General features: G+C 41.2%; 2 protein-coding genes across 3 annotated transcripts in view; one reads left to right on the forward strand and one right to left on the reverse strand.

The window, feature by feature from the left end:
- Fgl2 (fibrinogen like 2) overlaps positions 1 to 24,363 on the reverse strand; it is a 72,515-nt gene extending 48,152 nt beyond the window's left edge. The window contains exons 1-2 of the transcript XR_003480711.2: positions 24,225 to 24,363; positions 20,325 to 20,530 (exon numbers count right to left, since the gene is read on the reverse strand). The gene's annotated coding sequence lies outside the window, so the exon portion shown is untranslated. The remainder of the gene's footprint in view (positions 1 to 20,324; positions 20,531 to 24,224) is intronic.
- The window catches only part of Ccdc146 (coiled-coil domain containing 146), a 145,321-nt gene that overhangs the window by 92,321 nt on the left and 25,292 nt on the right, over positions 1 to 27,708 (forward strand). The window contains exons 5-7 of one of the 2 annotated variants that reach the window (XM_027393442.2): positions 22,310 to 22,367; positions 24,842 to 25,018; positions 26,479 to 26,552. In XM_027393442.2, the coding sequence (XP_027249243.1) occupies positions 22,310 to 22,367; positions 24,842 to 25,018; positions 26,479 to 26,552 (309 nt within the window). Of the gene's footprint in view, positions 1 to 22,309; positions 22,368 to 24,395; positions 24,756 to 24,841; positions 25,019 to 26,478; positions 26,553 to 27,708 lie in introns of those variants that run through there. The other variant, XM_027393443.2, reaches the window with a different exon arrangement.

Consider the following 27,708-nt stretch of genomic DNA (forward strand, 5'->3'; position numbering starts at 1 on the left):
GCTGTTTCTGCAGGTTGACCCCTTTGTCAGTCACTCCTCCCTCCCTGAAACTGGATTCCAGGAGTTTGGCTCAGTGCTTAGCTGTGGGTCTCTGCTTCTGCTTCTATCAGCCACAGGGTGAAGGCTCTAGGATGGCATTTAAGGTAGTCATCAATCTCATTATAGGTGAGGGCATTTAAGGTAGCCTCTCCACTATGGCTTAGGTTCCTAGTTGGGGCCATCCTTATGGATCTCTGTACAATTCCCTACTGCCAGATTTCTTTTTAAACCTATAGTGGCTCCTACTATTGATGTGTCTCTTTTCTTGTTCTCCTCGATTCCTATCCCCACTCAATCTTCCTGATCCCTCATGTTCTCATCCCCACTCCTGTTTTCTCCTTCTCTTTCAAGGTCTGTGGAGAATTGTGCTGGGATTTTGGTAGACATTGCATTGAATCTGTAGATTGCTTTTGGCAAGATTGTCATTTTTACTATGTTGGTCCTATCTATCCAAGAGCATGGAAGATCTTTCCAATTTCTGGCATCTTCTTTAATTTCTTTCTTTAATGACTCAAAGTTCTTGTCAGGTCTCTCACCTGTTTGGTTACAGTTACCCCAAGATGTTTTATGTTGTTTGTGGCTATTGTAAAGGGTGATGTTTCTCTGATTTCTTTCTCAGCCCCTTTATTGTCTATATATAGTAGTTTTTTTGAGTTAATCTTGTATCCTGCAACTTTGCTGAAGGTGTTTATCAGTTGTTGGAGTTCCCTGGTAGAATTCTTAGGATCACTTATGTAAACTATCATATGATATGCAAAAGGTGACAGTTTGAATTCTTCTTTTCCAATTTGTGTCCCCTTTATCTCCTTTTGTTGTCTTATTGCTCTAGCTAGGGTTTCAAGTACAATATTGAAGAGATATGGAGAGAAGGGACAGCCTTGTCTTGTTTCCTGATTTTAGAGGAATCACATTGAGTTTCTCTCCATTTAGTTTGATGTTGGCTGTCTGTTTACTGTATATTGTTTTTATTATGTTTAGTTATGTTCCAGATATCCCTGATCACTCCAAGACCTTTATCATGAAGGGGTGTTGAACTTTGTGAAAGGCTTTTTCAGAATCTAGTGAGATAATCATGTGGTTTTTGTTTTTCAGATTTTTTATATGGTGGATTAGATTGATGGGTTTTTGTATGTTGGACCCTCCCTGCATCCCTGAGATGAAGCCTACTTGATCATGGTGGATGATTTCTCTGATGTGTTCTAGGATTCAATTTGCCAGTATTTTCTTGAGTATTTTTGCATCAGTGTTCATGAGGGATATTGGTCTGTAGTTCTCTTTCTTTGTTGTGCCTTCGTGGAGTTTGTGTCCCAAGGTAATTGTAGCCTCGTTAAGAGAGTTTGGTTATGATCCCTTCTGCTTCTATTGTGTGGAACAATTTGAGGAGTATTGGTGTTAGCTCTTCCTTGAATTTCTTGTAGAATTCTGCACTGAAACCATCTGGCCCTGGCCTTTTTTTTTTTTTTTTTTTTTTTTTTTTTTTTTTTTGGTTAGGAGACATTTGATGACTGCTTCTATTTTGTTAGGGGTTATAAGTCTATTTAAATTGCTTGTCTGTTCTTGATTTAATTTTGGTAAGTGACATCTATTCAGAAAATTGTCCATTTCCTTTAAATTTTCAGATTTTGTGGAGTACAGGTTTTCAAAGTATGACCCGATGATTCTCTGGATTTCCATAGTGTCTGTTGTTATGTCCCCCTTTTCATTTCTGATTTTGTTAATTTGCATGTTCTCTCTCTGCCTTTTGGTTAAGTTGGATAAAGGTTTGTCTATCTTGTTGATTTTCTTAAAGAACCAACTCTTTGTTTCATTCTTTGTATTGTTTTCTTTGTTTCTACTTTATTGATTTCAACTCCCAATTTGATTATTTCCTGGCATCTACCCCTCCTGGGTGAGTTTGCTTCTTTTTGTTCTAGAGCTTTCAGGTGTTCTGTTAGTTCTCTAGTGTGGCTATTCTCCAGTTTCTTCATGTGGGCACTTAGTTCCATGGACTTTTCTCTTAGCACTGCTTTCAGAGTGTGCCATAGGTTTGGGTATGCTCTGTCTTCATTTTCATTGAATTCTAGCAAGTCTTTATTTCTTCCTTTACCCAGGAGTGAATGCAGTTGAGCATTGTTCAATTTCTTTGAGTTTGTAGGGGTTCTGCAATTTGTGTTGTTGCTGAATTCTAATTTTAAGCTATGTTGATCCGATAAGATACAGGGGGTTATTCCAATTTTTTTGTATGTTAAGGTTTGCTTTATTGTCAAGTATGTGGTCGATTTTAGAGACGGTTCCATGTGGCTCTGAGAAGAAGGTATATTCTTTTGTGTTTGGATGGAATGTTCTACAGATGTCTGTTAAACCCAATTGCGTTATAACTTCTGTTAGTTCCTTTGTTTCTTTGTTAAGTTTCTGTCTGGTAGTCCTCTCTAGTGGTGACAGTGAGGTGCTGAAGTCTCCCACTGTAATTGTATGAGGTTTTATGTGTGATTTGAGCTTTAGTAATATTTCTTTAACAAATGTGGGTGTGTTTTGATTTGGTGCATAGATGTTGAGAATTGAGACTTCATCTTGATGGATTTTTCCTGTGATGAATATGAAATGACCTTCTTCATCTCTTTTGATTAGTTTGAAGTCCAATTTGTTAGATATTAATATCGATATACATGCTTGATTCTTAGGGCCATTTGCTTGGAAAATCTTTTCCCAATCCTTAACTCTGAGGTACCGTCTGTCTTTGAAGGTGAGGTGTTTCATGTATGCAGCAGAAGGATGGACTCTGTCTTCATATCCATTCTGTTAGCCAGTGCATTTTTCATAGGTGAGTTAAGACCATTGATATTGAGGGATATTAATGACCATTGATTGTTAATTCTTATTTGTTTTGGATTTGTTTTTGGTGGTGGTATTGTGTGAGTTCTCCCCCTATTTCTGGCTTTTGGTAAAATGTGATTATCTATTGCCTATGTTCTTGTGGTGTAGTTATCTTCGTTGGGTTGAAGTTTATCTTCCAGAACTTTCTGTATGGCTGGACTTATAGATAGGTATTGTGTAAATCTAATTATGACATGGAATATCTTGTTTTCTCCATCTATAGTGATTGAAAGTTTTGCTGGGTATAGAAGTCTGGGCTGGCATCTGTGGTCTCTTTGTGTTTGTAGAACATCTATTCAGGACCTTCTGGCCTTCAGGGTTGCCATGGAGATGACGGGTGTAACTCTTTTAGGTCTGCCTTTATATGTTACTTGGCCTTTTTCCTTTGATGCTCTTAATATTCTTTCTTTATTCTGTATATTTGGTGTTTTGATTATTATGTGGCAAGAGGACTTTTTTTATTTTTTATTTTTTGGGGTCCATTCTATTTGGTGTTCAGTAAGCTTCTTGTGCTTTCATAGGCATGTCCTTCTTCAGGGTGTTAAAGTTTTCTTCCATAATTTCTGCTCCTTTGAGCTGGGCTTCTTCTCCTTCTTCTATACATATTATTCTTAGGTTTGGTCTTTTCACAGTGTCCCATATTTCCAGCATATTTTGTATTAAGGATTTGTTGGATTTAAGATTTTCTCTGGTCAATGAATCTATTTCCTCTAGTTTATCTTCAGTGCTTGAGATTCTCTCTTCTATCTCTTGTAGTCTGTTGGTTATGCTTGCATCTGTAGTTCCTGATCATTTACCGAGCTTTTCTATTGCCAGCAATCCCTCAGTTTGTGTTTTCTTTTTTGTCTCTATTTCAGTTTTCAGGTCTTGAACTTTTTGAATTGTTTCCTTCATCTGTTTGATTGTTGTTTCTTGGCTTTCCTTGCTTTCTTTAAGAGATTTGTTGATTTCTTGCATTTTTTTGGTTTATTTTTTTCTTCCATTTCTTTAAGGAATTTTCTCATATCCTCTTTGAGGGCCTCTATCATTTTCATAAAGTTGTTTTAAAGTCATTCTCTTCTGCTTCATCTGCATTGGATGTTCAGGTCATGCTGGTGTAGAATCCCTAGACTCTAGTGGTGTCATATAAGTCTTTCTGTTGTTGGATGTGTTCTTATACTGTTGTCTTCCCATCTCTTCTTCCAGTGGGTACAGATGGGGAGGTGGGAGTCTCTCCCTCTCCTCTCCTCTCCTCTCTCTCCCTCCCTCCCTCTCTCTCTCTCTCTCTCTCTCTCTCTCTCTCTCTCTCTGTGTGTGTGTGTGTGAGCGTGTGTCTGTCTCTGTCTCTCTGTCTCTCTGTCTCTCTGTCTCTCTCTCTGTCTCTCTCTCTGTCTCTCTCTCTGTCTCTCTCTCTCTCTCTCTCTCTCTCTCTCTCTCCCAGAGGGTGGAGGTACAAGACAGGAATGAAGGCTGATGACGCTGGCTGCTTTGTATTACCTCCTGGCAGCCTGGCAGGAAGGGTCTGGTGGATGCAGGTCATGGAGACTTGAAGAGAGAAAGGTGGCCTGGGAAAGCCCCTGGCACTCATCTCTCTGTGTCTCTCTGTCTCTGTCTCTGTCTCTGTCTCTCTCTCTCTCTGTCTCTCTCTCTCTCTCTCTCTCTCTCTCTCTCTCTCTCTACCTCAGGGTGGCTGGCAACTCTATGTTTGGTAGTTTGGGGGGATATTATGCTACCTGGTGGATTCTCCAAGCTTCCTGAGTTTGTAATTTTGTATCTAACATTAATATAAAGGAATCTAAGTCATTATTACTTGGACTATTTCTTATTTTTTCTTTCTTTTCTTTCTGATATTCCCATTATGTATATATTCTGACTTCAGTAGTTGCTTCAAAGTCTTTTGATAGTCTAGGTTTAGGCTTTTTCTCTTTACTTTGACTCTTCAAGGTTTCTATTGGGATATCTTCAAACTCATCCTATTTAGTCATGTCCATTACACCAATCTCTCATGACAGGAATTTTTTTGTTTTTGTTACAGTGTTCTTGATCACCAGCATTTCCTTTTATTTTCTCCTAGACTTTCCACTTCTCTGCTTCTTCATCCAACTAATCTTATTTTGTGTTATTTATCAATAGGAATTCCTAATCTATTAATTAAAGTTGTATTTCAAGCATTCTTTTTTATTAATTTATTTTTTACTTTCTAATCCCAGTTCCCCCTCCCTCCTCTCATCCCACTCCCTACACTCTCCCTCCTCCTATCTGCTCTACAGAGAGTGTAAAGCCTCTCATAGGAAGTCTACTAAGTCTGTCCCATCATTTAGCTGAGGTAGAACCAAGGCACCTCTCCACCCCCCACACTCCTGTGTCTAGGTGGACAAGGTATCTCTCCATATATGATGGGCTCCACTAAGTTAGTTTGTGCATTAGTATTAGATCTTGGACCCACTGCCAGTGGCCTCAGATATTGTCCAAGCTGCACCATTGTCTCCTTATTAAGGGGGTCTAGTTTGGTCTTATGCAGGTTCCCCATTTGTCAGACTAGAGTCAGTGATCTCTCACTAGCTCAGGTCAGCTAATTCTGTGGGTTTCCCCATCATGATCTTGACTCCTTTCTTAATATTATGACTCTTCCCTCACTTTGTTTTCTAGGAGCTTGGCTCAATGGTTAACTGTGGATTTCTGCACCTGCCTCCATCTGTTTCTGGAAGAGGGGTCTAGATTCTCTGGGGTTGTGGATTGTAGGCTGGATATCTTTTGCTTTATGTCTGGTATCCACTTATGAGTGAGTACATACTATATTTGTCTTTCTGGGTCTGGGTTACCTCACTCGGGATGTTTTTTTCTAGTTCTGTTCTGCCTGTGAATTTTAGGATGCAATTGTTTCTTAATGCTGAGTAGTACTCCATTGTGTAAATGTACCACATTTTCTTTATCCTTTCTTCAATTGAGGGGCATCTAGGCTGTTTTCAAGAGCTGGCTATTATAAGTAATGTTGCTATGAACATAGCTGAACAAATGTCCTTGTGGTTTGAACGTGCCTTCTTCAGGTATATATGCCCAACAGCGGTACTGCAAGGTCTTGAGGTAGGTTGATCCCTAATTTTCTGACAAATCACCATGCTGATTTCTACAGTGGCTGTATAAGTTTGCACTACCACCAGCAATAGAGGAGTGTTCCCCTTTCTCCACATCCTCTCCAGCATAAGCTGTCATTGGTGCTTTTGATTTTAGCCATTCTGATTGGTATAAGATAGAATCTCAGAGTGGTTTTGATTTGCATTTCCCTGATGACTAAGGATGCTGAGCATTTCCTTAAGTGTCTTTCTGCCATTTGAGATTGTTCTGTTGAGACTTCTGTTTAGATCTGTACCCCATTTTTAATTGTATTATTTTGTAGTTTCTTGAGTTCTTTGTATATTTTGGAGATCAGCCCTCTGTCAGATGTAGGATTGGTGAAGATCTTTTCCCATTCTGTAGGGATCCATTTTGTCTTGTTGACTGTATTCTTTGCTTTATAGAAGCCTCTAAGTTTCAGGAGGTCCCATTTATTAATTCTTGCTCTCAGTGTCTGTGCTACTGGTGTTCTATTTAGGAAGTGGTCTCCTGTACCTATGTGTTCAAATGAATTTCCCACTTTCTCTTCCATGAGATTCAGTGTGGATGGATTTATATTGAGGTCTTTGATCCATGTGGATTTGAGTTTTGTGCATGGCGATAGACAAGGATCTATTTGCATTCTTCTACATGTTGACAGCCCGTTATACCAGCACCATTTGTTGAATATGTTTTCTGTTTTCCATTTTATATTTTTAGCTTCTTTGTCAAAAATTAGGTGTTCATAGGTATGTGGGTTGATATTGGTATCTTCAATTCGAGTCCATTGGTCCACCTGTCTGTTTTTATGTCAATACCAAGCTGCTTTCATTGCGCTATAGTAGAGCTTAAAGTCTGGAATGGTGATGCCCCCAGATGATTCTTTATTGTACAAGATAGTTTTGGCTATCCTGGGATTTTTGTTTTGTTTTGTTTTTCCATATAAAGTAGAGTATTGCTCTTTCAAGGTCTGTAAAGAATTGTGTTCAGATTTTGATGGGAATTGCATTGAATCTGTAAATTACATTTGGTAAGATTGCCATTTTTTACTATGTTGATCCTACCTATCCAAGAGCATGGAAGATCTTTCCATTTTCTGATTTTTTTTTAATTTCTTTCTTTAAAGACTTGAAGTTCTTGTCATACAGGTCTATTGCTTGTTCAGTTAGAGTTTCCCCAAGATATTTTATGTTATTTGTGGCTCTTGTGAAGGGTGATGTTTCTCTGATTTCTTTCTCAGATGATTTGTCATCTGTATATAGTTGGGCTACTATTTTTTTTAGTTAATCTTGCATCCTGCTACATTACTGAAGGTGTTTCTTAGTTGTAGGAGTTCTCTGGTAGAATTTTTGGAGTCACTTATGTACACTATCATATCATCAGCACTTAGTGACAGTATGACTTCATCTTTTCCAATTTGTATACCTTTGATCTCTTTTTGCTGTCTTATTGCTCTAGATAGAACTTCAAGGTCAATGTTGAATAGATATGGAGAGACTGGACACAGCCTTGTCTTGTTCCTGATTTCAGTGGGATTGCTTTGAGTTTCTCTCCATTTAGTTTGATGCTTGATGTTGGCTGTTGGGTTACTGTATATTGCCCTTATTATGTTTAGGTATGTTCCTTGTATCCCTGTTGTCTCCAAGACCTTTATCATGAAGGGGTGTTGAATTTCTTGAGGGCTTTTTCTGCTCCTAGTGAGATGATCGTGTGGTTTTTTTCTTTCAGTTTGTTTATACTGTGGATTACATTGACAGATTTTTGTATGTTGATCCATCTCTTCATCTCTGGGATATATCCTACTTGGTCATGGCGGATGATTTTTCTGATGTGTTCTTGAATTCAATTTGCTGGTATTTTATTGAGTATTTTTGTATCTATGTTCATGAAGGAAATTGGTCTTTAATTTTCTGTCTTTGTGTGGTTTGGCAGTGTAATTGTAGCCTCATACAAAGAGGTTGGCAATATCCCTTCTGTTTCTATTGTGTGGAATAATTTGAGGAGTATTGGTATTGGTTCTTCTTTGAATTTCTGGTAGAATTCTGCACTGAATCCATCTGGGGCTGGGCTTTTTTGTTGTGGTGGTTGTTGGGACACTATTGATAACTGTTTCTATTTCCTTAAGGTTTATAGGGTATATTTAAGTTGTTTATCTCTTAATTCAAGCATTCTTTTGCCATAGCCAATTGTAGATGGTTTAAATCTGTCTGTGTTTTCTAGCTGACCAGACACAATACACCACAGGGAATGAGCTACGGTCACATGACTGTAGCAAGGCAATGGTAAAGTCTGGAGAAAGAGAAGCATTGTTTCATGTTTAAGTGAGTCTAACAGCCCCAACTGTGAGCTTCGCAGGTGCTTTTCTCATCCATTCCATCCCCTCTTAGGAGAGGCAGGACAATACTAGTTGGGATTTTTTCCTTCTTTCATTCATAGGACAGAGCCAACTGGAGTTGGGTGTTATACTTCTCCGGGGCCAGTTAGATTCTGATAAAACCCGACAAGGTTACTCTGAAGATTAACAGGAGAAAGTACTGAAGAGGGTTCAGAGAAAGAGCTTGTAAATGTAAACCCACCCAGTTGCTTATGAGTTTCCTGACTCACCTTCAGGCTGAACATTTGTGGATCTGATCCCACACAGTTTTCCAAACACTTGGAGAACTAGCTAAGTGGTCTAGTCTCCAAGTCCCAACAGGAAAGCTTCAAGTAGCAATGCAATAGTGCTGAAAATTAAATTAATCTTAAAACAATGCATGCCGGCAGGTCTGCTGCATTTTTGGTCTGAAATGAACCATGTCAACTAAGCCAAAATATCAACAGTTTTCATGGGCCCTGAGTAAAACCCAGAACCCCATCACATAGCAATTCAATAGTTTGTTTTCACATATAGAGAAGCAGACAGGGCTGGAGAGATGGCTCGGCCGTTAATGGCTAGGCTCACAACCAAAAATATAAGAGAAGCAGACAAATGCCAGCTCACCTGAGAAGAGACTACAGATGTCAACACTGCATGGGGGCAGTTTCAGAATGATGTGACAGACTTCCCAGCTCCTCTTACATGCACACAACAACAGGAAACTCCAAACATGGAGACTAATGGAAAAGCAGACGTCTCAGAAGCCACAACATACTAAGAACATCTATTGATGTTCAAGTGTTCCAGCTTACTCACTTTGTCACTAAAAAGCAATCCCCAAAATATATATCCTTAGATACAGCCACATGGAAATCCTCTAAGGCGTTCGTGTACAAATTTTAGAACAAGCATAGATAAGTGAAAATTCTAACAATCAATAGACGGGCAACTAGAAGATTGAAAGTTAGAAAAGTCATCGACCAAAAAGATAAACAGAAAAGATAAAAAATGAACAGAGCCTCAGAATCCCATGGGACAATAGCAAAAACTCTAATGTGGCAAGGATAAAAGTGTGTGAAGCAATAGTATCTGCAACCTCCCCAGATTTGGTGAAAGAATAAACTCAGTGAACCCTAAACAGAATAAACCTGAGGAAATGCATTTCAAGTCCACTGCTGTGAAACTTCTGAAAGCTAGACACCAAACTGTGAAAAAGGCACGGGGAGGAGAATTGAGAGTCACCCCCAAGTGCATGCCCTTGGGAATGAGGAGGGGTAGGTAACTGGGGCAACAAATGAACTTTAATTGGAAAAGTCTGGTTTTGCCTAACAAGGAATAGAAAAGTGAAACTTTGGCATTTCATGTAAATTCCAGGCTGGAGATGCTGACTTGGAAGTCATTGTTTATCATGAAAATGTGGAAACAGAAAGAGAAATAAAAAAGTGAGGCTATAGTGAGGCCATGAAGCAAAATAGTGAATAACTTTTACTGTGTCCCTGGAGTAACATTAAAGTGCATTTCTGATGCAGCATTGTGCACATAGCTTTAATCCCAACACTCAGGAGGCAGAGGCAGGTGGATCTCTTCTAGTTCAAGGCCAGTCTTGAACCTTCCAGGACATCCAGGGTTATAGGGAGACCTTATCTTTTAAAAAAAGAAGTAAAACAAACAAATCAAAAACAAGGAGATCATACCTCTGAGCTCCACACCAGGGCCCACAGCCCTGGCAACTTTACTGGATGCCAGAGTGGTCCTAGGAATCACAGGGAAAACACTGATCTTCTGCTAAACCACTGTAAGCCTATTCAACAATCCCAGCCTGCACCCCCACCCATGGACTCCATATCCCTGCCTACTACTTTGGAAGGCCTCTTTGGCTTCACCAAGGCTAGAACTGGATCTAGGGGCCCCAGGCCTACAAATTCAGAAGCAGATTTCAAATTGACCGTAGTACAGGCCTGATCTAGGGACCAGCAGCTGTACTGGAAGCCAGACCAGATATAGGAACCCAGACTTCATCCAACCCGTGGGCTCCATGTCTTGGTCTACAACTTCAGAAAAAGATTTCAGCTTTTCCAGATGTTAGAAGACCAAAGAAGACAGAAAAATCAAGGAACAAAAAACCTATCCAATGAAGACAAATGCAAGAATCACCACCTAGACCATAATCATCCCAAATCCAGATGCCTAAACACCAGTGTAAGAACACAATCACTAACAGAAAAGGCAATATGGCATCATATTTGTAGGATACTCTGAAAGTGGTGCTAGACTGAAAGCTGGAATACCAGCATGGGACTGATCCAGACCCCAGGAACATGGGTTTCAGTGAGGAAACCTCGGAAATCTATGGGACCTCCTGTAGTAGTTCAGGAGGAACATAGAGGAATACTCCCTAAGCCAAGACACAAGGAGGTGGGGGGGGGAGGGGGGGCGGCCTAGGCCCTATCCCAGAGGAAATGATGACTCTGATGACACCCTATGAAAGGCCTCACCATCCAGGGGAAGCAGAAAGGATATGTGATAGGGTTTTAGTTGGGGGTGGGTAGGGGAGGACAGGAGGGACAAGGGAACTGGGATTGTCAGGTAAAACAATCTTGTTTCTAAAGCAAATTTAAAAAAAAAAAACTACAAAAAATTTTTAAAAAAACATGAGGAAAACACACACACACAAAAATAGTGGAAGAAGTCAATAAATCCCTAAAGGCCAAGTATTGTTAACCATTTGTATTAGCTGCATGTTTGGGAACCATCTATTGAAGACTGATGTCTTTGGGGCTTCGATCGGAACCACTCAAACAACCCCAGGTCTGACCCTGAGTAGAGGAGTGTGGATGAGGGAAATCTAACTATCAAACAACATTAAAGACAAACAGAGACACCTGGTCATAGGACACAGGAAGGCAATCAGTTAATACTGGAGGCCACGGTTTAATGATGCATCATCTTAAGTCACCATCCAAAGGTGGGGGCAATGGCAGAAGACATATATTATTATATATAAATAAGGCTGATATTTCCCTTAATCCTAGAGGCACTCCTTTGCTGCACTTACTCAAGCCCTCAGGCACCCCACACCAGCATGCCTCACTAGCCTTCGGGATGGTTGTAGACTTGCCCTGGCCCAGAGCTATTGTTACTTAGAGTAGAAGCCATTTTCCACCGAGGCCAGGCCATCCAGCTGCTATCAGCCTGACATCTAAAAGACAATAGAACTTCTGGGTTCTCCAGAACTCATGGCTGGATGGAATAGATTTCCAAAATATAACGGCCCTAACAGCCAAGAAAAAACAAATACATGAAGGAAACTGTTCAAGACCTGAAAATGGAAATTGAAGCAATAAAGAAAACACAAGCAGAGGGAATCCTGGAAATGGAAACTCTGGATAAGCAAACAGGAACCACCACAGATGGAAGCATCACCAACAGAATACAAGAAATGGAAGAGAGAATCTCAGGCATGGAAAATATGATAGAGGAAATAGACTCATCAGTCAAAAAAAATGTTAAATCTAAAAAATTCTTAACACAAAACATCCAGGAAATCACAGACGTCTTGAAAGGACCAAACATAAGAATAATAGAAATAGAAGAAGAAGAAGAAGAAGGAGGAGGAGGAGGAGGAGGAGGAGGAGGAGGAGGAGGAAGAAACCCTGTCTTAAAACACAGAAAATATGTTTAATAAAATCATAGCAGAAAAATTTCCCAGCCTAAAGAAGGACTATAAAGGTACAAGAAGCTTACAAAATACCAAATAGATTGGATCAGACAAGAAAATCAACACACGAAACATATAGAACAAAGAAAGAATATTAAGAGTGGCAAGGGGAAAAGCCAAGTAACACATAAAAGCAGACTATTAGAATCACACCCGACTTCTCAGTGGAGATCTTAAAATCCAGGAGGTACTGGGCAGATATCCTGCCAGCCCAGACTACTATACCCAGCAAAACTTTCAATCACTATAAATGGAGAAAACAAGATATTTCATGACAAAGTCAAATTTAAACAATACCTATCCACAAACCCAGCCCTACAGAAGGTACTAGAAGGAAAACTCCAACTCAGGAAGTTAACTACACCCATGAAAACACATGAAATAGATAATCTCACACCAGAAAAAATCTAAAGAAGGGATACAGGCACACACACACACACACACACACACACACACACACACACACACACGGGAAACACACAAAAACACAGAGAGACACCAACATACACATTACTACCACCAACAACAAAATAACAGGAATTAACAATCAATGGTCACCAATAAAAAGACACAGGCTAATAGAATGACTATGAAAACAGGATCCACCATTCTGCTGCATACAAGAAACACACCTCAACATCAAAGATAGACATTAACTCAGAGTAAAGGATTGGAAAAAATTTTCCAATCAAACGGACCTAACAAGCTGGTATAGCTATCAAAATATCTAACAAAATAGACTTCTGAAACCAAAATTAATCAAAGGGATGGAGAAGGGTATTTCATACTAATCAAAGGGAAAATCCACCAAAATAATGTCTCAGTTCTGAACATCTATGCCCCAAATGTAAGGGCACCCGAATTTGTAAACGAAACATCACTAAAGCTTAAATCACACATAGGACTGCACACAACAATAGTGGGAGACTTTAACACCCCATTCTCACTAATGGACAGTTCTCTCAGATAGAAACTAAACAGAGAAGTAATGGAACTAACAAACATGACACAAATGAACCCAATATATTTACAGAACATTTCACCCAAACACAGAAGAGTATACCTTCTCATCACCACATGGAGCCTTCTCCAAAATTGACCATATTCTCAGCCACAAAGCAAGTCTCAACAGATACAAAAAAAAAAAATTCAAATAACCCCCTATATCTTACCAGACCTCCATTAGTTAAAGCTGGATTTCAACAACAGAAAGCCTATAAACTCATGGAAACTGAATACCTCTCTACTGAGTTAGCACTGGATCAAGGAAGAAAAATAAGAAAAAATGTTAGATTTTCTAGAATTCAATGAAAATGAATGCCCAACATACCCATATTTGTGGGATACTCTGAAAGTGGTGCTAAGAGGAACGTTCATAGCACTAAGTGCCTTCATGAAGAATTTGGGGAGATCTTATACTAGTGACTTAACAGTACACCTGAAAGATCTATAACAACAACAAGAAGACACAACTAAGAGGAGTAGGCAGCAGGAAATGGTCAAACTGAGTGGTGAAATCAATGAAGTAGAAACAGAACAATATAAAGAATCAATGAAACAAAGAGTTGGTTCTTTGAGAAAATCAACAAAATAGATAAATCCAAACTAACTAAAGCTTAAAGTTAACTAACCCTTATCCAAACTAACTAAAAGGCAGAGAGACTATCCAAATCAACAAAATCATAAACAAAAAGGGGGACATAACAGCAGACTCCAAGGAAATCCAGAGAACCATTAGGTCATACTTCAAAAGTCTGTACTCCAAAAAATTGGAAAATCTAAAAGAAATGGACACATTTCTTTATAGATACCACTTACCAAAGTTATATCAAGATGAGATAAACAACTTAAATAGGCTAATAACCACTAAGGAAATAGAAGCAGTCATTAAAAATCTCCCAACTAAAAAAAATGCCCAGGGCCAAATGGTTTTAAACAGAATTCTTCCAGACTTCCAAAGAAGAGTTAATACTAATGCTCCTCAAAGCATTCCACAAAATAGAAGCAGAAGAAAATTGTCCAAGTTCATTTCATGAGGCCAGAATCACCCTGATAGACAAACCACACAAAGACTCAACAAAGAAACAGAATTACAGACCAATTTCCCTCATAAGCATTTATGCAAAAGTACTCAATAAAATTCTGGCAAATTGAATCCAAGAACACATAAGAAAAATCATCCACCATGATCAAGAAGGCTTCATCCCAGGGATGCAGGGATGGCTCAACATAGGAAAATCCATCAATGTAAATCAGCATATAAACAAACTGAAAGAAAAAAAATACACCACCTGATCATCTCACTAGATGCTGAAAAAGCCTTTGACAAAATCCAATGAATGGGTATTCATGATAAAGGTCTTGGAGCGATCAGGGATAACAGGAACATACCTAAATATAATAGATGCAATAGACAGCAAGCCAATAGCCAACACCAAAATAAGGAGAAACTTAAAGCAATTCCACTAAAATCAGGAACAAGACAAGGTTGTCCACTCTCTCCATATCTATTCAATATAGGAACTGAAGTTCTAGCTGATGCAATAAGACAATTGAAGGAGAACAAGGGGATACAAATTGGAAACGAAGAAGTAAACGTATCATTATTTACAAATGATATGATAATATACATAAGCACCAAAAAAAAAGAAAGAAAGAGAAAGAAAGAAAGAAAGAAAGAAAGAAAGAAAGAAAGAAAGAAAGAAAGAAAGAAAGAACCTCTACCAGGGAACTCTTTTTTTGTCTTTGCAGATTTTTTTTTAATTTGAATTAGAAACAAGATTGTTTTACATGACAATCCCAGTTCCCTTCTCCCTCCCGTCCTCTACCCCCCCTCCAACTAAAACCCTACCTATCACATATCCTTTCTACTCCCCCTGGATGTTGAGGCCTTTCATAGGGTGTCTTCAGAGTCTATCATTTCCTTTGGGATAGGGCCTAGGCCCACCCTAGTGTGTCTTGGCTCAGGGAGTATTCCTCTATGTGGATTGGGCTCCCAAAGTCCACACCTATGCTGGAGATAAGTACTGAACTACTACAGCAGGTCCCGTAGATTTCCGAGGTTTCCTCACTGAAACCCATGTTCCTGGGGTCTGGATCAGTCCCATGCTGGTATCCCAGCTATCAGTTTAGGGAGCAAGAGTTCCCCAATGTTCAGGTCAGCTGTTTCTGTGGGTTTCACCAGCCTGGTCTGGACCTACCAGGGAACTCTTACAGCTGATAAATACCTTTAGTCAAGATTAACTTAAAAAAAAAGAAATCAGTAGTCATCCTATATACAAACAATAAACCAGCTGAGAATCAACATCCTTTACAATAGCCTCAAGTAATATAAAGTATCTTGGAGTAACTCTAACCAAGCAAGTACAACACCTGTATGACAAGAACATTAAGTCTTTGAAAAAAGAAATTGGAGAACGTATCAAAAAATGGAAAGATCTCTGTGCTTATGGATCAATATAATTAACATAGTAAAAATTCTCATCTTACCAAAAGCAATCTACAGATTCAATGCAATCACCATTAAAATCCCAGAACAATTCTTTACAGACCTTAAAAGAACATACTCAACTTCATATGGAAAAACAAAAATCCCTAGGGTAGCTAAAACAGTCCTGTACAATAAAAGAACTTCTAGAGGTATCACCATCCCATATTTCAATATCTACTACAGAGCAATAGCAATAAAAGCCTCATGGTATTGGCATAAATCAGACACATAGATTGATGGAATCAAATCAAAGATCCAGACATAAATCTATATACCTATGGACACCTGATTTTTGACAAAGAAGCCAAAATTATACAATGGAAAATAACATCTTCAACAAATAGTGCTGTTTTAACTGGATGTCGGCATATAGAAGAATGCAAATAGATGCATATATATCATCCTGCACAAAACTTGAGTCCAAATGGATCAAAGGCCTCAACATAAATCCAGATACACTGAACCTGATAGAAGATAAAGTGGGAAATAACCTCAGACACATTGGCACAAGAGACAACTTCCTGAATAGAACTCCAGTAGCACAGGCACTAAGATTGACAATAAGTGGGACCCCATGAAATTGAAAAGTTTCTGTAAGGCAATGGGACATAATAGCAATCTGCTGAATATAAAACAATCTTCACCAACCCAACATCCAACAGAGGGCTGATTTCCAAAATATATGAAGAATTCAAAAAACTAGATACTAACAAATAAATAATATAATTAAAAAAATAGGGAATAGATCTAAACAGAATTATCAACAGAAGAATCTCAAATGGCCAAGAAATACTTAAGGAGATGTTCAACATCCTTAGCCATCAGGGAAATACAAATCCAAATGACTTTGGGATTCCATCTCACACCTTCCAGAATGACTTAGATCAAAAACACAGTTGACAGCTCATGCTGTGGAGTAAGGGGAATACTCCTCCACTGCAAGTGAAGGAGCAAACTTGTAAGGCCACTTTGGAAGTCAGTATGGCAGTTTCTCAGGAAATTGGGAATCAATCTACCACAAGACCCAGATATACCACTCTTGGTCATACACCCAAAAGATGCTCAATCATACCACAAAGACACTTGCTCAACTATATTCATAGCAGATAGAACCTGGAAATAACCTAGATGTCCTTCAGCCAAGGAATGGATAAAGAAAATGTGGTACATTTATACAATGGAGTACTACTCAGCAGGAAAAAATTAAAAAAAAACAATGACATCTTGAGATTTGCAGGCAAATGGGTGGAACTAGAAAAAAAAATCCTGAGTGAGATAACCCAGACCCAGAAAGACAAACATGGTATGTATTCACTTATAAGTGAATATTAGTTGTAAAACACTGAATAACTCTGCTATAATCTACAGACCCAGATAAACTAGGTAAGAAGAAGGATTCATGGGGTGGGGGACACCCAGATCTCCCTGGGAAGGGGAAATAGAAGAGATTTCTTGAGTGGGCTGAAGGCAGGTGGGAATGGGAACAGGAGCCATCAGGTTGGGGAGGGGGAAGGGGAGAGTATGAAGACTACTGAGGGGGGCATTTCAGGGTGGGGTAAAAACCTGGCACAAGGGAATCTTCCAGAAATCTACAAAGTTGATCCCAGCTAAGATTCCTAGCAATAGTAGATACATAACCTGAACTGGCCATCTCCTCTGACCAGAGTGGTACTCAGCCCAATTGTCATCAGAGAGGCTTCATCTAGTAACTGATGGAAACAGATGCAGACCCACAGCCAAACACTAGGTTGAGTTCGGGGAATCTGGCAGAAGGAGAGAAGCAGGAGCCAGAAGAGTCAAGGACATCACAAGAAAATTCACAAAAATCAACTAACCTGGGCTCATGGGGCTCACAGAGACTGAACCGACAACCAGGGAGCCTGCATGGGACTGCGTATATGTTACAGTTGTGTAGCTTGGTCTCCTTGTGGGACTCTGAAGAGTGGAAACAGGGGCTGTCTCTGACTCTTTTGCTGTCTTTTGTGACTCCACTCCCCATACTGGGTCACCTTTCCCAGACTTAATACAAGGGGAGGTGCTTATTAATGTTACTACAACTTGTTATGCCATGTTTTGTTGATACTTATGGGAGACTCACCCTTTCCCAAGCAGAAATGAAAGAGGAGTGAATTTGGGGGTAGGAAGAGAGGGAGTGTAGGAAGCAGGGACTAGGGGGAGAGGAGGGAAGGGAAACTTTGACCAGGATGTAAAATAAATAAATGAGAGAGAGAGAGAGAGAGAGAGAGAGAGAGAGAGAGAGAGAGAGTTGCTGGCTGACAGTTCAGTGAAAGTCACACACCCTCCATCCTGTGTGTTTGCCAACTGGGATGACACGTGGCACTTTCTTCCACTTGCTTTCCATTGTCCCCAGTCCAAATGCAAGGGAAGCTATAAAATGCAGTCTCCCTATGCATTCAGGAAGCGAAAAGGATATGACATTCACAGGTGTTTATCACAGAGGCTAAAGGCAGAATCTGAGCTCGGCTGAATGATCATGAGATATGACTATAAGATACAGCAGAGACAGCAGGCCTACTGCCCCGTGATTTCATACACAGTTTTCAATAATTTGGAGTAGAAACAATATTGGAAAGAACCATTCTCAAGAACCCCCAAGTAGCATTCCTTTAAACCTGGTTCCTGGTCTAAACTTGTCTTTCACCTGAAACCCTTCTTCCTTCCTTCCTTCCTTCCTTCCTTCCTTCCTTCCTTCCTTCCTTCCTTCCTTCCTTCCTTCCTTCCTGAGTGTCCATGTTCCAAGGGCCTCTGCTTCTTTTGACTCTTTCTGTGGTTGCCTTTAAAACCATCCCTGAGAAAAGTGAATGTCATGTAAAATTTGGGAGCCCTTGGAACAACCCTTCTTCTCAGCTGTGAACACCTGAAGACTCTTCACTTCATGAGTTCTGTGGAAAATTCCAGGTCAGGTGTAAGTAATGTGAAGCAATGGTATAAGACCCCCGGAAAGCTCAGGCCTCCAGGATCTCCGCCCAGGACCGCAGCCACCCCAATCACCATGCGGAATCGAAAGCTGGAAGCAAACTGCATGAGGCTTTATTATTATTTAACAAGCTAACCCCATGTTAGCTCTGGCCTTCCATCCATCCACCATGGCAGATGGCTAGAAAAGACAGTTTGAAGCGTCTGCATAGAGATCTTGTAGGGCAGCGTAAGGGGAGTGTCTAGGGGTACGCACAGGCTCAGGATTGGTGTGGCTCCAGGCTTGGAGGGCTTGCCCTGTGTTGATTGGTCAACTGGTTGTTATGGCCCATAGACCCTCCCAGGGTAGTTGCTATGCTCTGTGTGTCATTGCTGTGCACTTGTCTGTAAAGCACACCCAGAGCCGTAAAGCATAGCACCACCAGCTAACTTCTGATTGGTTCCTTGCCACAAGGCAGGCGTCTGACCTCTAGTGACTAGGACAAGGTCAGACAAGCATGTATTCAGCTGTTATGGCTGCCGAAAGGGGCAGGCATCTGATCTTAGTGACTGCCCCCGGCCAGCGGGGCTCCGGTAATTTGTGAGTCCAAGGTGGATCAAGCCTGAAAATAATGGGCGAGAAAGAAGGATGCCTGTAAGGCAGCCATCATCGCTAATCCCTGAGTGTAAGCTAGGTCCATATCTGAAAAATTCTTAATGAACTCGCCTACGTCAGTCCTCTTCCTGTGAGGCCTGACATGTAGTACCAGCATTCTCATAAGCTAGCTGTTTCCCAATCAAAGTTTTAACATCTGTGTCTCTTAACTTTTTTGTAAAATTCCATACAGGCCTAGAAATCAATTCTCAACTAACTCCCTAGGTCCCTGCCTGCTCTCTATAACAAATATCCTCCTCCTGACCGGCAGGCCTTGGTTACCCGCTTTCAATTTCCTAGGGGTGAGCATTCTATAGCAATATTCCTTATCAGCCTCTGGGTAAAAATTGCTGTTGGTCCATACTGGACACAAGCCATTTTTAGTTCCTGGAGCTGTTTGAATAGTATTGGCACATGCATCCTGCTATGTTCCCCTGAGCCATTTTCTCTGATCCAAGGAATCCTGTAAATTTCTTATCTCCTGTAAGCAATTTCACTAAAATTTCCAATTCTCTTAGCTCTTGCTGAATTTTACCATTGATTATTTGCCTTTCTGTATTTCCAGTTTAAAATGAAAGAAGGAGGTGAAGGATCCCTCCATCTAGGTCCTTATTAATTCTCTCTCCCTGCTGATCCCAATCATTTGTCCTGTATATTCGTTACCATCCAGCCACCCCTAAGTAGACGCGGAGGTTTCTGTTCTCCATTACATTCCTAGATATCTCCCGAGAGCCTGCATGTGATGCGAGGCTGCACCTATGTCCTCCCAAGCCCCTGCGCAACTCGAAATGCTGCATCATGGTGGTGGCTTTTGTAAGCAGGAAGGATCCTTTTAAAACTTTTAAACTCTAAAATCTCCTGTACTTGAGCAGTCTAGGCTTCTACTATCTGTTTCTGGTTTGGGGTTTGAACTAAAGACAGGGTAATTTTTAAGGTTTTTAGGGGAATGAGGCTCAAGGCCTGTAACTAAAAGTCTATGAGGGAACTGCCTCAGGTCCCTTTTCTATGAGCAATCTATTAAGGTCCTTCTCTGACCTTTTTCCAAGTTAGGGGATGAATGTCTGGGCTTTCTAAAATGACCCATGGACATGTTCTTGACAAAAAGGCAAAAAAATGAATCAAGTCCTTACATTTTACTCAAACTCCTCGTTCCCGAAAGGAAGTGTTTGACTTCCTTAGACAATATTTGGCCCATTATTATCGAACGGAATGAGGGGGGACTTACCAGGGAATCAGTCACTCATGAGCGGTGAGAACTTTTCCCAGCAATCCAGCGAGCGAGACTTCCTTGACAGCATGCACTGCCGGGGTTTCCTTGGGGGGGGAGGGGATCTGCGTTCGGCAAAGAATCCATACCTCAAGCCGCATGCTTGGACGCCACCTGCCCCGGCCCACAGCCCCGGTAATTCGTGAGTCCGAGGTGGATCAAGCCTGAAAATAATGGGCGAGAAAGAAGGAGGAGACCAAGTGATTTTTCTTTTGTCAAGGTCTGACTTTATTGAAACCAAAGGGATTTTAAAGAAAAAGGGGGAAGCAGAGAAAAAGGAGGTGGGGAGAGGAATGAATGTTAATTGCTCTCAGGCCAGGGCAGGTATCCGGAATCTCCTGTGTTTATCTCAAGCACTAACCTAAGGAAGTGGGGGGAGGAATAGGTGTTAATTGCTTCTCAGGCCAGGTCCCGGAACCTAAGGGGTCACCAGGCTTGTGTAAATAAGGACTTGGCATCTAACCAAGGCTGGCTTCTGACAAGTGACTAAGACAAGGTCAGACAAGCATGTGTTCAGCTGTTATGGATGCTGAAATGGGGAGCTGGTCCCTTCAATGGGTTATTCTGCGGGCAGCTATATTTCTTTATGTATATCTTTATCCTCATTTAGTATACAAATTATGTATTTCAAAAGATGAAAATAGGAATTAAACCAACTTCAGTCATCCAGCATGTTTCTGTTACTAATCACTGAGTGCTAGCTGTCTGCTGGCAATGGCAGTGCAAAGGAAAAAACTCAGTCTCTGTCCTTGGAGCTAATGCACAACAAAATACCCACCAGGCAGCAAGCCATACTATATGGAAAAGTAAAACAAGCAGGTGGGTAGTGTTGGTACCATTTTAGTGGGATGATCCAGAAACCCTTGTCGTGGCCTGGCGTGTATGTCTCAGCCTCAAACCCATGGAAGCCACAAGATTTGGCCTGAGTTGGGGAGCGTGGACTTGGAAATTCTTAGCAACCCAATGGTGATAAAGATCAGAAACAAGCATCTTGTCATCTTTAGAGAGCTCTCAGTTCCCTGATGCAAAACTGTAGTCTCTTCTTTATTCAGCATCATCCTGGCTGTAATCTAACCGTGCTTCCCTGACCCTGAGATGATTTCTCTCTCATCTTCCAAGACCCTATCAGCAGATCTCTCTACTGTCTCCCCTCCAGTCGACCTCTCTACCAGATACCTCCTAACCCTCTCTCTCCTCACCAGTCACAAACACCTAGCCCTCTGCCTGTTCAAATGCTTAGTTCTGTAGAGATGCAAACTAGGAGGCATTCTCCACTGAGGCTATGCCATTCAGCAGCAAATCAGATAGCATCTGCAAGACAATGCAGATGGGAGCTCCTGGATACTGGAACTGTTTGGACCCTGAGAAATCCTCTACTAGCACAATATCCGGCTCCCAAGAGACCAAGCCCCTGAGGCTGGAACAGGTTTAGCAAGAAGACCAAGGTGGCCAGAGTCAAGAGTGGTAAGTGGTGAGCCTGGAGAGGCTGATGACAGTTTCAGGTTGGTCCAGGTTTGATGGGATGTTGTTGAGCAGGAAAGTGACAGGAAATCATTGCACTAAAAGTAGTGAGTTGACTATCATGCTCAAAGATGGACGCAGGCAAGGCAGATCTTTGGAAAGACCTGGTAGTAATTTAGGGAGGTAACAGATAGAGGAAAAGACCCTGAGCTTGCCTGGAAGGAGTCTTAGTTCTCAGGGAAGTCTGTGCCCTAGGAAGTTAAAATTAACATGCCCAGAGAGCTGCTGTATTAGCACAGTGCTGCTGGAATGCTGGACAGGAGGAAGTACCTAAGTGCGCCAGTGAGAATCAGCGCCATGGTCAAGAGAGTACAAGAGTAGAAGAGCCTGGGAATGGAGCTGAGAGGAAACAGGAAAGTACTGGTGCAGAAGGCGCTTATTCTTTCATGGTTCCTGTCAAACACGATATTTTCTTTTGGCAGCTTAACAGAAGAAAGGAGTCTCATATTAAAGGAATTTGAGAAGATACCTAAGCCAGGAGTAAGTATCAGAGTTTATTAAATGCAGCTGGACTCAAACATCCCTTTAAAAAATAACACCACACCCTGAAACATTTGAAACACCAAAAATCCGCAGTCATTGCAGATGCAGAAATGGAGATCTATCTGCATCCGGTGAGTAAATGCAAGCGGGGTAGCTGGCAAGCTTCCTGTGTTGACAGCTCCATGAGGTTGTGCTTGTCACTTCAAAACATCTCCTCTGTAGTTACTACACTCAGAGCTTTCTGAGCATCTCAGAATTTGGTCATAAAGAAGATACATCATTGTCTCACCGTGATCAAGGCAATGTATAAAATAAAGCATTTAATTTGGGGCTCACAGTTACAGGATCCAGAAATGCCAAGCAGAGAGAGAGAGAGAGAGAGAGAGAGAGAGAGAGAGAGAGAGAGAGCGCGTGTGTGTGTGTGTGTGTGTGTGTGTGTGTGTGTGTGTGTGTGTGCTGAGCAGGGGAGCGGGACGGAGGAAGGAGTTAATGGAATGGGATGAGATTTTGAAATCTCAAAGCCCACCCCAGTGACACACCTCCTCCAACAAGATTACACCCCCTAATTCTTCCCAAACAGTTCCACCAAGTAGGGATCAAGCATTCAAATATATGAGCCTATGGGGTCGTTCTCATTCAAACTCCACAACTGTTACCTATTCCTGTACAGCAAGCCATCTCAAAACCTGGTGGCTTGAAATGACAAGCACTTCTAGTATAGTCCTGCATTCTTTTGGTGTGAGCTGGCTTAGCTGGGGCAGACTGAGCTACAGTGGCAGGTTAGTTGATCTAAGGTCCCATGTCACTACGGTATCACATAATAGTAGAAGAGCTTCCAGCCTGAAAACATGCAAATCACAATCCACAAAACCTTTAAAAGCCTCTGTTTAAGTAATTTTTGATAATACTCTGTGTCAAACAGTGAGCATGGCCATGTCTATAGAAGATGGACTTGCCCTCTATGTGGAAAGAATGACAGAGTCACATTACAGAGGGCCAGGAATGCCCTGGGGAATAGAAGGAAATTATCACCAGGTTTTAAGACCTACAACAGAAAACATTCATTCTACTTTCAGGATGGTGTTTTTAAAAAGTGCTGTCAATGGTTTAATTCCATGGCCAGCTCACAAATATTTTGAACATTTAGCAAGACACTGTTAATTGTATATAATAAAATCTCTGATGGTTAATAGTGTTTGTAAACTTGACAAGATCTAGAATATTCTAGCAGACAAGTCTCAGCATTCTTTTGGGGGATCATCTAGATTATAGTCTCTGGGCAGGACTATGAGGTGGGAAGAGCCACCTCACTGTGGGTGGCATCATGGCACCAATTGGGGTCCTGCACGGAATGAGAAGGAGAATGCCAGCTGAGCACTTGGAGTCCTTGTTCTGTGCTTCCTGCTGGTGTGAGCAGCCACTGCAAGCTCCTGCTGCCGGGAATTCCCTACTGCAACCAACTATACCAAAGCAGACCCTCCCTTCCTCAAGTTCCTCTTGTCAGGTGTTTACTCACAGCAATGACACAGCATCTAACCACTGTTTATAATACACACACACACACACACACACACACACACACACACACACACACACACACACACGCTCAAACTCACACACACTCTCATATAGACACACTCATACGCACTCACACTCATCCATATTCATACCCACACACTCACACACATACATACAATCATTCATACTCACACAGTCACACACACTCCATTCAATCTCACTCACATTCACACACACAAGACACACACACACACACACACACACACACACACAGAGAGAGAGAGAGAGAGAGAGAGAGAGAGAGAGAGAGAGAGAGTTTTAGGTTACTGGACTTACTATCTTCTGGCAGTAGAAGGGAATCTCAAAAAAAGCTCAGCGCAGGCAGGCTAATGAATATCTACTCGGTCACCCCTAGCAGTTGCCTGTCTGAGTCTAGTAATAAGGCATCTGCAGCAAGCCTCCTCTGAGGCCGACGGAGGACGTGAGGAAGAGAGTGTGCAGAGGTGGTGTTAATAAATGTGGGTGCTTCTGTGTGGAAATGTGAGCCGCCTCATGGCGAGTTGCCACATATGACTCAGGTCAGCCGCAAGACAGACATTAAAAGATAATTTCAATCTGATTTTGTCAAATTCCAATGCGACAAGAAAACAGAATGTACATTTTCACAGTGCTTTTTAGTATGAAATGAAAATGAACATAGAAAAGAAAACATTTAAAACATGAACCACTCAGTTAAAAAAGTACTTCAAAACTGTCTCATGTGTGTTATTGTGGTGTAATTGGCATGCTGTGACTGAAAGTGCCACACATAAGTTACCCTCTTTCTGGGAATCGCTTATGAGTCTTCAAACATGTGCAAACAGTATGGTGAGTGGAATTGTTTTTAGTTTGCTTTCTAAGTAGATAGGCATTCTTCTGGATGATCTAACTGGCCACTTTCATGACTTTCAAAGGAAATGGAGAAGAAGATGAGAGCCATGAAAGAAAGCACTGAAGAACTGCGCAAGGAAGTAATACAGAAGAAACAGGAGATCAAAAACCTCCGGGAAGATGTGGCGTCCAAGCAGAAGCAGCTGGTGAAAGAGCAGAAGGAGCTGGAGGAGCTGCTGGAATTCCAGGTTGGCCTGAAGGTATGCCGTGCGCAGTCCATGAGGGGTCAAACATTGTGTGGGCACAAAACACCGGGTAAGGTTAGCTACCTGCATGTGGGCAAAAGAGCCATCATACTGAATCATGAAGGATGCTGCCAAGGGCAACCTAAATTCTGGGAATTTACAAAGGGAATGAGGGTTTTGATAGGAAAAGATGTGAAAGCTTGATAATAATCTGAAGGCCTACCCCTTGTAAGAAACCGGAGCATTCAGTCCTTTTGTATTGTGTGTGTTGCCTTATCCTTGCATGCTTGGTTCCACTCTGCCTTTTACTGTAAAAATGGAAAGCAGCCTATACTATACTAACGTGTTAGGAAATAACAAATTGAAAATAATTTCATTTTGAAAACTATGTAGTAAATCTCAAAAACCTAGAGTTATTTAAGGGACAGCTCCCAAAATTCACTGACTTAGAAATGCTTGTGATTTACCTTGGCTTTTCCCCTAAGGTCTCACAGTGGCACCCACTGCACACAGATCTTACTGGGGAAATAGGATCTAAGATCCTTCTCCAAGAACCCCATGCAGCTTCGGCTTCAGCCTGTTGCCTGCATGAATCTCTTCCAAGGGTTTGGACCTAAGTTAGCAGCTGTGATTCTTACTTGAAGAGGGGCTCCCAAATTGCTAATCTTCAGCCTTGTAAAGCCTACGTCTGCTCCAGCACTGAGCAAGATCCTGCAGCCAAGCACTGCACCCTGTCACTGCAGCACTGTGTTTAACTTCTGTCCTCACATGTGGTTCCAGACCTCAAAATCTAGTGAACACCCTGGATAAAAAGGGTCTCTTTCATCACCCCTGAACGGGTGTTCATGCAACACCTGAACGGGTAGTCCATGAATTCACACAGCTGGCAAAACAGAAGTTTCTCCAGGTTTAGCTTCTGACTTTGGCCCTGTATGTCTGAGCTGTGCGCCTATGGGCAGTATTTTCTGTGTCTCCTGACAGCTGTAGGCGGTGCTTCCCAGAAGCAGTGTCTACGGCAGTTAATGCCAGGGAGCCCTTGAGGGCTCTGAGGGAAGCAGGACAGAGAGCCTGGGAAGATGGACTGGATAAGGTTCTGCTGTAGAACTCTAGTCTCAGCCTGGCCGCAGAGGGAACCCTGGGTCTTGAGTTGAATCACAGAGGCTGTTCTCCTGAGCTAAGAGGCATAGGTACTGTCTCACTGCCTGAGCTAGCCCGGATTCCAGCCTCCTCCATCCTTCTTCCCACCTGTCCCATCCCAGAGAAAAGGAGCAAAAGAGACCCTTAGCAGAGCACCAACAATAGTTGTCCTATTCTGTCATCTTGTTTTTGAGATAATGACAAGCATAATGACCTTATAAGGCCAGTGTGACGATTGGGGGAGATACAGGGTAGATGGTCAGAGTTTTGCAAAACTTACTTTTCCTCTCATTTAATGTGCTTATTTGACACATAACATGGTTATATTTTTTTACTAGGATGACGTGGTCCACCATCAAACTGTTCCTGTACAAATTGCAAAGGAGATAGAAAAAATGATACGCAAAAAAATGTATGCTTTAATACTTTTATTCTGAATCCCCTCCTAGGCCACCTTCCCCCAAATAGTGTGTGTGCATGTTGTAATTTTTAGAAATTATCGTCTTGGAACTAACTATCTGGCCCGGGTGCCACCTGGTCTCTCTGTATTGGGTACTTTACAAGGAAGTAATACAACAAATGATAATCATTAGTTCTTATAAATCATATTTCTATGGAGACCTTCAGCAACTTCTTCAGGGCTGGAGATTAACCATGTGAACTTAGAATACCATGGTCCTGAAGGATGCTCAGGCAGCCAGCAGCCTAAAAGATAGCAACTCCTCACTGGGCATCTCTCCACCCTCAGACAATCAGATTAGATTTGGATGTGAAGACCATTGAGAAATTCTCAGGATTTCAGTAATCAAAAAGTAAATAAAAGGTTAGTGTAGCAAGCTACTGACAAATAATGACAGAGACTTTTTATAAATTATGAAAGGTATGCCTTAACTTAAGCTAGTCCCATTAGCTCTTAAAACTTAAATTAACCCATTTATATTAATCTACATTTTGCCTTGTGGCTTTTTACCTTTTTTTTTTTTTTCATTATGTATGTCTGACTTCCTCCATGTCTCGTTTTGTGTCTGATGCATGACTAGATTCATCTCCTTCTTCCTTTCTCTCTGCCTGGAAGTCCTGCCTGTACCTCCTGCCTAGCTATGAGCCCTTCAGCTCTTTATTAAACCAATAAAGTAATATATCTTCACACAGTGTACAAACAACCCACAACATTTAATATAGATTAATATAAATGGGTTAATTTAAGTAGTAAAGAGCTAGTTGAAACAAGCCTAAGCTAAAGGCCAAGCTTTCATAAGTAATAGAAGTCTGTGTCATTATTTGGGAGCTGGCTGGTGGAACAGAGAAGGACTCATTATAGGTTAGTGCATATAAATATATTCTAGGGAAATAATATGATTGCAGTGGTAATCGTCTTAAAAGAATACCAGAAAATGGAGCAGTATGATTCTAAAACTAAGATCACCAGAAGTGAAGCTAAGAAAGTTAGGCCTGGTCCAGGAAGCTAGTCAGGATGACAGTAGAAACTATGGGTTACAGAGATTGGTATCTGAGGAGGCAGACGCCTGTCCTCAGGGGCATTCTGGGAAGTTATCCCATGTCCTGGT

This window comes from Cricetulus griseus (assembly GCF_003668045.3).
Source record: "Cricetulus griseus strain 17A/GY chromosome 1 unlocalized genomic scaffold, alternate assembly CriGri-PICRH-1.0 chr1_0, whole genome shotgun sequence".
In the NCBI taxonomy this organism is placed as follows: Eukaryota; Metazoa; Chordata; class Mammalia; order Rodentia; family Cricetidae; genus Cricetulus; species Cricetulus griseus.